The sequence below is a fragment of the Anguilla rostrata genome, chromosome 18 (assembly GCF_018555375.3).
Source record: "Anguilla rostrata isolate EN2019 chromosome 18, ASM1855537v3, whole genome shotgun sequence".
Taxonomy (NCBI): Eukaryota; Metazoa; Chordata; class Actinopteri; order Anguilliformes; family Anguillidae; genus Anguilla; species Anguilla rostrata.
In genome coordinates this window covers 7,643,380-7,656,253 of record NC_057950.1, presented here as the reverse complement: position 1 = coordinate 7,656,253, position 12,874 = coordinate 7,643,380, and the positions used below count along the sequence as shown (strand labels likewise).

General features: G+C 44.1%; 2 protein-coding genes across 2 annotated transcripts; both read left to right on the top strand.

The window, feature by feature from the left end:
- The first annotated feature begins 35 nt into the window (after positions 1–35).
- trmt2b (tRNA methyltransferase 2 homolog B) lies at positions 36–2,931 on the top strand. Its single transcript, XM_064318323.1, has one exon. The coding sequence runs from the start codon at positions 187–189 to the stop codon at positions 1,657–1,659; it is 1,473 nt and encodes a 490-aa protein (XP_064174393.1). The 5' UTR covers positions 36–186; the 3' UTR covers positions 1,660–2,931.
- Positions 2,773–10,933, top strand: scdb (stearoyl-CoA desaturase b). The gene is made up of 6 exons (XM_064318363.1): positions 2,773–2,931; positions 3,160–3,405; positions 6,033–6,163; positions 6,644–6,849; positions 7,713–7,945; positions 8,959–10,933. Exons 2-6 carry the CDS (start codon positions 3,162–3,164, stop codon positions 9,156–9,158), a joined length of 1,014 nt encoding a protein of 337 aa, XP_064174433.1. The 5' UTR covers positions 2,773–2,931; positions 3,160–3,161; the 3' UTR covers positions 9,159–10,933.
- The last annotated feature ends 1,941 nt before the right edge of the window (positions 10,934–12,874 follow it).

The window sequence follows — 12,874 nt, the reverse complement described above, 5'->3', positions numbered from 1 at the left end:
TTAATACACGTCACACGTCATGTGGCCAGCGGTTCAGGCAGGTAGTGCAACAGGAAACAAGGAAAAGGATTACTTCTGGCACGTTGCGTGCAGACAACAGACAGATTGTAACGAACTGTCAGTCTTTCATGCCTGTCCGCAGAAACTGAAGACTTCTGTAACACGGTTTGTTTCATAACGTTTATTATGCAGTTAAGAACGGTATTTCGGTGCAAACAGCATTTTAGAGCAGCCTACACTCCAGGACAAGCTCATTTGAGCAGTTCAGTAAAGGATGTGATAACTTCCAAGGACCCCAAACGCTCGATAGGAGCATTAGCTGAGAAAAAGAAGAGAAGGAAGCATGTGTTGCCTCAAATAGGTGAGTCTGTGTCCTGGGAAGAGCGGGTGGCGGATGCAGTGACTCCTCTGTGGCGATTAAGCTACGAACAGCAGCTGCAGCTCAAACAGGAGCGACAGGAGGACATTGTACGCCATCTATCTGAGGCTGGGGCGTATCGCTGCCCCCCTGTGTTGCCCATACGACCGTCACCAGTCACGGACGGATACCGTAACAAGTCCACCTTCTCTGTTAACGCCGGGCCGGGGGGCGACCCCAAGACGGTGGGGTTCTACGTGGGTACTGGGAAGGCACGCAACATCGTCTGTGTCAGGGCAGACCACTTGAAGAACATACCGGAGAAACACAAGCTGGTGGCGCGACGCTACGAGGAGTTCCTCCGTCTGTCCCCTCTGGACCCTTGCCTCCTCTTCCACACGGGAGGCCACTGGCGAGAGATTATGGTCAGGACTAATTCCGCTGGCCACACCATGGCCGTAGTATTCTTCCACCCTCAGACGATGGCCCCAGACAAGGTTCAGCTCCACAAGGCAGCTTTGCTGGAGTATTTCACCCAGGGCCCTGGAGCTGTCTGCCAGCTGGACTCTCTGTACTTCCAGGCGTGCCCCATGACCCGCTGCAGCCACCAGCAGGCCCCTTTCCAGCTCCTGTATGGGGCCTCGCACATCTACGAGGACCTGCTGGGGCTCCGGTTCCGCATTTCTCCCGACGCTTTCTTCCAGGTGAACACGGCGGGCGCAGAGGTGCTGTACAACAGCGTCAGAGAGCTGAGTGCTCTGGGGGAAGTGTGCAGGGCCATCGGAGAGCTGAGTGACGTGCGTGATGCGGGGCTGGGTGGGGCCACGCTGCTGGACGTGTGCTGCGGGGCGGGGGTTATTGGTATCTCCATGGCGAGCGCAGTGGACAGGGTGATCGGCGTGGAGATCGTGGAGCAGGCCGTGGAGGATGCCAGGTACAATGCCGCACTCAACCAAGCGTGGAACTGCCACTTCCTTTCGGGGAAGGCCGAAGAGGTTCTCCCACGGTTACTGCCCTCTCTCAGCTCCAACCAGGGCCTGGTCGTCGTGGCGAACCCCTCCCGGGCTGGCCTGCACTACCGGACGGTTCGGGCACTCCGGAACCTTCCATCCATCCGCAGACTGGTTTACGTGTCCTGCAAGCCAGAGGGAGAGGCCACGAGGAACTTTCTGGAGCTCTGCTGCCCCGCTGACCCACAGAAGAAGCTGACAGGGGAGCCATTCACCATGATGGCTGCACTGCCGGTGGACATGTTTCCCCACACCCTGCACTGTGAACTCCTGCTGCTGTTCCAGAGGTAGCAGAGCCTGTAGAACAGTCAAATATCTAAGGAAATTGTGAGTGAAATAAATAGAAACGACTGAAGACTTGATTTGACATGAATTAATGTTCTACCGTTCAGTTTTGATGCGTGAAAAAATATGAAAAAATAAAACATTGCAACCCCCAAAACACTCACTAGATGGCGCAAGTACGCAAGGCTTGTTCGTAAATTTGTCTTTGTCCCCAGAAGTCAATTTATAACAGAATTATTATTAGTTTGAAATTAAAGCCACAAATGTTCACCCTACATTTAAGAGATGTCAAAATAAATCTGATGAAAATCAGGCTAGGTTACCGAATCAAAAGATAAGTAAAAATGAAAAAATAATTTCAAAAACAAACAATTTAAACTTCCTAATTACTGCATGTGATTATTGTGACCATTAGCACGATAACATGTTATTTTACACATATACAGTCCGTTAGTTTTCATTTTTTTTATTAGAACCTCCCAGCACCACTACCAGAATATCTGCCTGTAATAAAATAAAGAAAGAAAAAAACATACCAACCACGCAATCAGAGGTAAACTGTCAATATATTGAAAACAATGGAACTTCAGAATTTTGTCTCCAGAATCCCCATGCACCCGTCCCATTTGGAGACATTGGTGCTGGTGGTACGTTCCTCTGTCCATGGTTTGAATTAATTTGCTACCAACATGGAGACTAACTTTCATGAAATTTATTTAGCATACATACGCAGAATTTGTCAGTGGTGGACCAACAAACTGCGTTTATTAGCGATGGGGCTATTGGATGGGGCAACGCAATTAAGAATCGGCCTATTTTGTTTTCTCTGGCGTTATGCTAGGATGTACAAACATCCTGCTCTGTATCTGTATGGGTTACTGTTGAACAATGACTCCGAGTGACTGGGAAATTTGGAAAAAAAGAAAACGAGTCATGTAACTTCCATCTTCTTCAGACATACGCGTTACGTAATCCTCAGTCTGTGTGGTGACTGTGATTACACTGTGCAGTTGGCTGTGAATTCATGCAGCTGGTTGGAATAGACATGACTGTAAAACGTGAACAGCAGATAGCAGGCGACCAATGAGGCTTTCAGAGTAAGGTGGTAGCAAGTTCTTTTCGACCAATTGCAGTCTTTATAACGTCCTCTCCCAAACTAAATCAGAAGGTAGGCTATCATCAGGAGTAACACAGCTTTCATTGTGAAGACGCGTGTTCCTTCGCTATATCCACTTTTGTTTTTCATTATAAAGGCACCGAACTCTTGCATCTCGTTTGGTAAGTGGAAAACAATTTGGACTGCAAATACTCAAATATGCTAACTGCGTATGTGTTATTTGGCGCTTTTCTGTTCTAACTGTAATAAAGGAAATGGGGACACACCCCTTTTAAGAGCTGCAGAAAATAGACACGAATGTATGGACCAGAATTACTGGTAGGACAGAACTTTTTAATTGAAAGTGGCTAATAAAATGTCTGGTATTTTCTTGCGTGTGTTTATTTAAGAAATGACCGAGACCATGGTGACGGCGACAACGTGCCCGAATCCTGCCGAACGAAGTAATGGAGAGGCGACAGGAGTACGATCATCTGTGGAAGACGTTTTTGATGATACTTACAAAGAAAGAGAAGGTCCTAAACCGCCAATGCAGATAGTATGGAGAAACGTTATATTAATGGGTTTTCTGCATATAGGAGCTCTGTATGGATTCACACTTCTACCCTCCGCCTCAGTATTGACCTTGGCGTGGTGTGAGTATAACCCGTTTATTGTTCATTCTTTAAAACGGCAATTGCCGGTATGTGTGGTTTATTACATTATTTGAACAGAATGGCTATGACAGTCCCTTCATTTAATTAAGCACACAAGGCAAGTCACCAGGCGACGTCTCATGGACGGTGAATTGGGTTCCCGCCCACATCTGGCTTCAAATGGAGGCCGTGTAGGTTACATGGCAATTCTTATCCTCCGAACTTCTTTCGGTAGCTACAATTAACACGTTTTAAGAAAGCATAATTTATTTGTAGGCCTACACGGTCTAATTTGAAGTGCAATTAGTTTGATTATTCAATTTGGCGATTTGTTTACGAAACTTAAGTTTGACTCCAATGCAAAACCGCATGTCATTTAGCCTACTGCATGCTTCTCACGAAAGCAAACCTTTTATTCAAACACTTAAAATAACACGGCACAAATTTAACTAACTGTATAGTAAGCCAATAATATGTCCTTGGTAAATGTAAGTTAAAAAACCCCTCTTTTTCGAGTCTGAGAATCGATGGTCTGTCCGAGCAAAATAAAGGTCTGCCTAGCATAGGTGACTGAAAATCTGAATGACCGGGCACTGACAGGTCGAAGAGTAACGTTACCTATCTGGTTATATAATGCTACCCAGGTGCAATCCAGTGTCAGCCCTCATATTATTTATTTTGACTCAGTTAGCCAAATTCATTGTTACGCTATACCGTTAGCTGAACCGGCTCCGCTTAGTTCTACAGCTTGACACGTTTGACTGTTAACTGACTAGCATTCGCTTTTGGTGTCCCGTGTGTCAAGGAACAAAGGAATGCTGGTTGTCATTTGCATGTGTGGCGCTGTTGGATTACTTCACGAAGGCAGCTGACTATGAGGCAGGCGCTGTGAGGTGCTTGATACCCTGGAGACAGTGAGCATGTTGACTAGTAGTGAGGCATGCTATGTAGTTCAGTGGTTTTCAAATTCGGTCCCGGGGAACCTCTGTGTAGCTGGCTTTAGTCACAACCCATGTCTCGATCCAGTAAGGTTGTTGAAAACGTTCATTGTCTGGCATACCTTTACACATTCATCTGTTCCATGTAAATTTGGCTCATTGACATTTGCCCTGTCATTGAACCATTCATTTTTCAAAGAGTGTACTTTTGGATGACTAGGTGAACCCATTTTCAGCAGTCATGACTTCACCCGTTAACTATAAGTGCTGAATCAAATGAAGAACGTATCCTCTATATGAGGCAATCTTCTGTTATACAGCACATTGCAGAAAATGGAAAAATGAGTTTATCTGAAAGAAAACCCATGAGAATATGGAATATTTATTATTCAGGGCATACTGAGCTATTTCTGTAATGGCCTTAACAGGGTGATCTTTCAGGAGACATCTACTTTAAAAGCAATTCTCCACTCATTACTACCTAATTATGTGAGGAATGTAAGCCAGCGTACACAGTGGGTCCCCCCAGAATGAAGTTTTAAAAACTCCTGCTACAGCCTATAGTCACTTATGTTAGTGCTAGACAGTTGATGATGTAATAGCTCTGCAAAATTAAGTCATGATGTGACGAACTTGCATCAGAAATTGTACCGGTCAGAGTTTAGCATTCTTCCCTTTAAACATAAATGTAGATATTCATCGAATACCTACATGTAGATGTGCACATGGTGTCAGTCACTTGACAGTGGGTGGGAATATGACAGACCAGGAATGTGATGGACAGGAACTGTCCAAGGAAATTGCATCGTCAAATTAAAATCTATAGATTAAGACCCCATAGCAAGTGTCTGCCTCCAAAGGAAATTTCAGTTGCGTTTTTGATGTGCCTCCTTGTAATACTCTTGTCTGATGTAGATTTTACTAGCCCCACCTATGCTGTGTTGCAAGCTAGGCTATTATCCTCAAACCAATTTGCTACTTGAAGCTCTTCATTTACAACTTCCTCCCACACCTTCTATGGTGCTTGACTTGTATGATGTAGGCTTATGTATATTGCACTTCTAAGTTGTATATTAACAGCCACTATCAGTCGTGAACCTAATGTGTTGGCACTGACTCTTTCTTGCCTGAACCTTTTATGTAAGTCAGCCTGGAGAAGGCCATCCGCTAAATGCATAAACCTGAATTGTGGTTCTATGGTTATTTACAGCATATTACTGCTCAAATTATATTGAGATTACAGGAGAGAGACCGAAGAAAGGCTGGACTAATAACTGTGAAACTGCAGAATATTCTATTTGGAGAACAATGGACAATCACAGTCTCCATAGTCATTCTATTGTGAGCTGGTTGGGTTCGCAACAGAGTGTCCTTCTTACTCAACATTCGGGCACAATCCAAGGCCTTGAATTCTCACATTCTCTGGAGCCTTGTCTGATGGCACATAGAAAGGCATTCAGTGATTTATTTATTTATTTATTCGTTTGGGAATAGCTCAAGAAATGGAAACCCACTCCCGCTGTTGATTCCAACAGGCCAGTCTCAGTTGTTAGCGCTGTGGTGTGCAGTCGCTGAACGTTTTTCCACCTCGACCCCAGCTGTGTTGTGCTTCTTCTTAAGTGCATTAAACTCGGCGGTCGTCATGGTGTGCAGTCACTGAATGTTTTCCCGCCTCTTTTTCCCCCCTAGCGGCGGTGTGCTTCTTGATTAGCGCGCTAGGAGTGACGGCAGGCGCCCATCGGCTGTGGAGCCACCGCTCGTACAAGGCCTCCCTGCCCCTGAGAGTCTTCCTCGCCTTCGCCAATTCCATGGCTTTTCAGGTAAACACACCGGGCCGTATTCACCAGGTCTTACTCAATCAACAGTGGCTGTTTATTTTTTTGGTAGTTAGCTAGCTGGTAATGAATGCACTACAGCTAGACAGTTGGCTACATATAGAATAGTAGACATAGTAGAATTTCTTATGGAGCTGAGATCAGAATGAAAGGATGTAACTGTTGTACCCCTAAGGAGATGTCAAAATATAAGTTTTGAAAATCATGTCTACAGGAATATGTAATAATTCATGAGTGGTCCCTGGTGTAATTTAATAAGGTGGTTTCCTTTAAACAATTTAGACCACAGAAATAAGGTTTTTGGGCTTTGTTTTCAACAAGTTTGTGACTTAATCATGAGTATAACTGCTCCCAAATCTAGCAGACACTGCAGCCCTGTTTGACTGTGTCTGCCCCTACTGCGTTAGAGTTCTTTGTTTATATTAAACAAAAATTTCCTAACATGACCTGCTTGCATCTGTGCAGAACGATGTGTACGAGTGGGCTCGGGATCACAGAGTCCATCACAAATACTCAGAGACTGACGCTGACCCCCATAATGCCGTGCGGGGGTTCTTCTTCGCCCACATCGGCTGGCTGCTGGTGCGGAAGCATCCGGACGTGATTGAGAAGGGGAAGAAACTGGAGCTGGCCGATCTGAGGGCTGATAAAGTGGTCATGTTCCAGAGAAAGTAAGCGTGTCACAGTACGCGTTATTCTTTTGAGCAGGGGCCGCTCCACCCTGGTCCTGGAGATCTGCTTGTCCTGCATGTTTTCATTTCAGCCCTGATTCAGCACACCTGCTTCTACTAACGGCTGAACGAGATCTCTAGCTGTTGAATGAGGTGTACTTTGTCAGGGTTGGCGTGAAGACCCTCAGGACAGTAGATCTCCAGGAACAGGGTTAGGCTGCCCTGTTTTGGGCACTTTGCAGACACTTCTTATTCAGATCGACTTGCAAAACTTGCATTATTTCTAAAATATTGTACAAGTGTTCCTCCCAGGCCCCCCATGGGCTTGGATAAACTTGTTGCATTTTACTGCTGATGGTACTGTGGCAAATTTGCCCGGGTGACCCGCTGATGCATGTTTATACAAATTCTCTCTCATTGTTTGTTAGATGCCTGATGAAGGTCAAGATGACCAAAAGCTTGTATCACTAATAAAATCATTTTTTAAGACGGTGTGCAGGATTCCCCTTATATTTAATATACAGTGTCAAATTTGGAAATTTTGTATTCAAGCTATAGAGGTTAAACAGCCAAAAAACCAATTTGTTTTCATACTCTCTACTGACCAAATTCTTGTTAGACAGCTTCCCACAGCAAAACACGCTTTATTTTGTAGTTTTTAGCAGCTTCCAATTCCCCTTACATCTGCTGGACATAAGCCATTTGTGTTTGGGCCGCAGAAGATGCCCATTTCCAGCACTTCGCTGTCAAAAGTGGCTGGAGATTAAAACATCAAAACCAACTCTAGGCCTGTTTTCCCACTGATTCTTATTATTATTATTATTAAATGTAACTGACTTCTGTTTTTTTATTGTTTTTGGCAGGCATTACAAGATGTCGGTGCTGCTGATCTGTTTCGGAGTGCCCATGCTGGTGCCCTGGTACATGTGGGGGGAGTCCCTGTGGGTGGCGTACTTCGTGCCGGGACTCCTTAGATACACCGTCGTCCTCAACTCCACCTGGCTGGTCAACAGCGCCGCCCACATGTGGGGGAACAGGCCCTACGACAAGACCATCAACCCCCGAGAGAACAAGTTTGTCTCGTTCAGTGCCATAGGTAAGACGCTGACCCTGCACTCCATTCAGTGCTGTAGGTGTGACACTGTCCCCCTGCCACTGGCCTTTGGCTGCAATAGATGCACCACTGCCCGTCAGGGTGGGAAAATAACACCAGCCATTAGCAAAATGGTGGTAAATTTTATCTGCGGCTGGTGAGTTTGTCTGCTCTACCAGCTACTTTGGCAGGTAACCCCCCCCATCGCTTGGAAGTCCTGTTATATTCTAAATATCTAGTCTGGTAAAACAGTGAAATTAGCTGGTGAATTTTGGGATACATCAGCCACAGTGGCCAGTGGATGAAAAAGTTAGTTTCCGCCCCTGTTGCCTGTACTTTAAAAAAAAAAAAAATTGTAAAGCACCAGACTCATTGCTCGTCTCAGCATTGTTTGCATAAATTTGGATTAACCTTATGGGTTAACCTTTTCAGTGCCAAAGGATTGCAATATGCTTTCATTATTTCAATGTTATTATTAATTCAACCTTTAATGTTCGGACTTTGAATGGATTTGTGATGACCGCAAACAAGCATTTAAATCTATACATATTTGGGTTTTTATTTAGTTAGCCTTTTGGTATCACACTGATTGCATTCAGGGGTCAGCACCTCAAAAGTAGTTTGGCTGAAAATCCAGTTGTGTTGGTTACATTTTCATACTGATAATAATGCATTCATTTATGCAGCAATTTATGTAGATTCAGAAGAACTTGCTAGTGGCATGATGGTTTGCTAAATAAGCTGGACGTGCATGATGTCTTACGTAAATGATAAACTAGAGTCAATTCGGAGACTGAAGGAGATGGACGATTGACAGGTGCAGCTGCCAATCATCAGAACATTTGATGGTATCAAGGAGTGTGCAATGACTCTTTAATTCCAGTGTGTCTAGGCGTCTTTAGTTTCAGAAGAGTAACCTGCATGGATGGGAATATTAGTATATGTTCTCTGGCAAATGGTATGTTCTGGGAAACGGTATGTATCTTTTGATAACGCTGTTTGCTTTTTTGTTTCAGGGGAAGGGTTTCATAACTACCACCACACATTCCCCTTTGACTACTCCACCAGCGAGTTTGGCTACAAGGTGAACCTGACCACCTGTTTCATCGACCTCATGTGCTTCCTGGGCCTGGCCTCGGACCGCAAGAAGGCGTCCCGCGAGGTCGTTCACGCCCGCATCCAGCGCACGGGCGACGGCAGCCCCCGCAGTGGCTAGCCGAAAGCCGCTCGGCCCGCCACGGCAACCACAGTACGGCTTTGACATCTCACCAGTTCAGCCATTTCCCCAGGTAGTTCAGATTAATATTGGCTTTAATGAACCTGGCCCTTCAAACGATGTTCTCACAATTAATTTCTGAATCGGTAGCGCTTGCGTGTGTTTTGACGGGGAAGACGTCTGTTAGCCAGAGGTACTCGGGCGACCGGTTCCTTGGATGGTCAGCCCAGGGGTTGGGTCCATGTAGAGTGGCTGGTTGTGGACCGTGTCTGGGCTCTACCCTGGCCAGAGGACTGGTCAAAATCCATGATATTTCACACATTTCTCTAGACAAATTGTAATCTATGGAGTAATTCATGATCCATACTTCATAACTTGGGTACAGCTAATTTCAAATTTAATTTTTTAGCAAACCTGTTTCTACATGCAGAAGCCACAGGTTAGGATTGTCAGTTATTTGGTCATACGTATTAGAACATGTTAAACAGTTTGTGTACTTTGACTAAGCTGTTGAATGCTTCTGGGGGCAGGCTCTTCTTCAAATTGAAGGATATCTTCCTCCAGATGGGTGCTCACATCCCACCAGGATAAGCTGTCCAACTGCCAGTGCTGACTTGTTGGCCAAAATGAAGTTGTATTTATAGTAATTATGCAGACAGCATAATCATTTCACGGTCTTACTTTTTTGGAGGTGCTCGGGTTGCTTGTGCTGCTGTTTGCACACGCAAGTCCTGTGGTCTTTCATTTTCAAGCGGTTCGGTTTTGGCTCTGTCTGTTTGTGGCCGAGCTCCTGTCCACAAAGGTGGATTGGGAGAATGCGGCACTCAGCACAGTTACAGTAACTCTTGGTTCACAAGCCTCCTCTGCCCTGAAGACCTTTGCTAGATGCTCAGTGGGGTTGTGTTGCAAGTGCATTGGTCGGGAAGATGGCTGAAATGGAACCTGACAAAAGAGTGCTTCCTCTTCATTTCTTCTGTTGGCCAAACTTTTCAGAAGTTGCAAAATGGCCAATGGCTGGTTCGCCTTATTGTATTTCGGTAATCGGAGCCCAACCGAGTCAGGAAACCACATGTTCCCCGTGCCTTATGACTTCAGTCCTTTTCCTGATCGTTCTTCTACCAAGGGAATGGACTTCTGTTAACTGGACAAAAAAAATCCATGTTTATCAGGTTTTCCGAGGGGAGAAACAAGCAGTCCCTTTCTCAGACTGCAGTCTTCAGTGTTTTAATTTTGGATAACTGGCGAGTCTTTCAGATGTGTCGGGTTCAGAGGGAAAGGCTTGGCCATTTGTCTTAAACCTGATGGGAGTGTTGCTATCGGTGACTGAGTTCTTTGCTACAATTATGAGCAAACTAAAGCACTTACTAAACTCCAAAAATGGCTTTGTGACAGACTTGCTTCCCTCACGATAATCAATAATCCAAAAAGAACTGTTGCTAGCCTGTGTTCTTCAGGGACAAATTATTTGTATTTTGTAACATGTGTGTACTGTAGTTTCTTAGTAACATTTAAACAGTGTTTTGAACTAAACTGAACTAAAAAAAATAAAAGTAAATAAAAAAGGCCTTGCCCTATTGTTTTGCAGTGCAATTTCCCCCCCTGTGTTAACCTTGAATTCAGAATGCCTTAAAAATGAAACACTTTGGCAAGGAATGTTATGACCTGTATGTACTGTAAATGTACACACATTTTCTACAAGATCGAAAGTATACTGTTGTGTTATACTGTGGTAATCAATTTCTTTTCATAATCAAATAAAAGAAATTATACCCTTATTTTCTGTTTTCCTTTGTGTTGGGGTGGGGGGATTACTATATATGCAGTCTGCAGTCTTGCAAATTGGTAGTTTTTTTTTTTTTTTTGGAATGCATGAATTTTTGAGGTGGAGTCAGATTTGCCAGGACTTGTGTTCCAGCAACATCACGAGACGAGTGGCAATGTGAGACAACGTCATTTAAATAACGGCTTCTCCCATTCCCGGAAGGCAAACTGCTTAGGGAATCTCATCCATGTCATATGACTAACGCCGATGTTCTCCACTTCTGAAAGTTGTGCTGGGAAAGGGCGTTCACGGGACGATTGTAATGTCATGTGAATGAGAGTTTGAATAACACCCTGGGGCAGGTGCCAAACGGGATGGAGGCACAAAATAGATTTTTTTTTAAATGGAATGGCCTCACATACTCGCTGGAGACTTTTCTTTTGTTTTACGAGTCATTCGTGAACTTGGACTTTTAAATTCAGCTGCAGAGTTTAAGGTAAATAATGGTAAATACTCTGAGAAGGATTTGGATAAAACAGGGCTTAGATGGGGATAGACTTGTACAGCACAGGCTAGACCCTTCATCAGCCCAGCACCGCCACCAACCATGTCACACAGCACAATAATAAAGTGTTGGTCTGTTCTAACATGCTAAAGCACTGGATAGCAACACAGACTCCGAAACCCCAAGGACTGCACACTCCTAGAACTAACACTACAGGTGCACCCCAAGACCATAAATAAGGTCTACCACCATCCAGTACACCAATAACAACCAAGCCAGTGCCTATTGCCAAAGAGGAGCCTGATTGGGAAGTCACTGTTATGACCTCTTTATCAGGCGTGATTCGCTTGTTGGTATTAAATTTGTGCCAGTATCTTTTCCCACAAAAGCCAGTGGGTAGAAGAGAAAGAGAATAAATACAACCATCATGGGTTCCCGTCCCAAAAACGAGAAAGAGAATAATTCCCAACATTTTAGGGTCCAGTTCCGAAACCGCCCGCCCTCAGAAAGCAAGGACATGGTTTTCGTTCTGAACTCAAAGCTGCTGTCATCCCAGGACAGCGCATGAGCTCTCTGAACACTCTGTGCTTTAATGGTAAATGGTAAATGGACTGCATTTATATAGCACTCTTATCCAAAGCACTTTACTTTAAATGTGCAGATGCTCAAGTTCATGGGGCGTCAGGGAAAAAAAGGGACGGTTATTTTTATGGGTATTTTTACTCGCGTTCAAAGGATTTCCACAGAAGTGCAATCAAGGTGGAAACGTGTCTGACCATGCCCTTGGATGAGGCTCTACTCTACTAAACACCATTAACTTAAACATAAAAGGTTAATATTAAATACAACACATAATCCCTAAAGTAAAAAATCACAGTGGGTAAAATGGTACAACTAGCTAACACTGCCTTGATTTACTAGCTACTTCAGCAGATATATTTACTCTTTTTATGAGCTAACCCTATCTCCCAAGGCACCCAAGCTATTTTTGCCTGTCTTGCACTACTCTAAGTCTTATAATTTTGTGACAACACAGAGCAGACAACTGGTAGATGGTACACACATAATACACATTAAAATGTAAAAAAAATAAAATAAAAAAAATTTCCTTATAATCTAGTAACTCTCCTGTTTATTTCAAAAACTCACATCAGTTGAGGGCTGACACAGTCATCTTCAACATGATTCCGCTAAAAAAACTGCAGATATCTAAAGCCTCACATTCTACATGGGTTTCCAAGGAATATTCGCTTTTGTCCAGTTCTCAATAAATAAATACATTTTTCTTTCAGTTGCATATCCAACATATTCAGTTTATAAAATACAATATATTTTATAAGACCATGCTAAACTGTTTTCAAACCGAGCTCACAGTCCGTTCCTACACATTTTAATGCCATGTTAAATACCCTGTTTGGGCACGCTGCTGGGCGGACTGATACGGGACAG

Bases quoted from the DNA above. Each gene is read 5' to 3' on its own strand.
- trmt2b (XM_064318323.1), top strand. From the start codon at position 187: ATGCAGTTAAGAACGGTATTTCGGTGCAAACAGCATTTTAGAGCAGCC.
- scdb (XM_064318363.1), top strand. From the start codon at position 3,162: ATGACCGAGACCATGGTGACGGCGACAACGTGCCCGAATCCTGCCGAA. The intron at 3,406-6,032 runs GTGAGTATAACC...TTTCCCCCCTAG, and splicing joins AGTATTGACCTTGGCGTGGT to CGGCGGTGTGCTTCTTGATT. The intron at 6,850-7,712 runs GTAAGCGTGTCA...TGTTTTTGGCAG, and splicing joins GTGGTCATGTTCCAGAGAAA to GCATTACAAGATGTCGGTGC.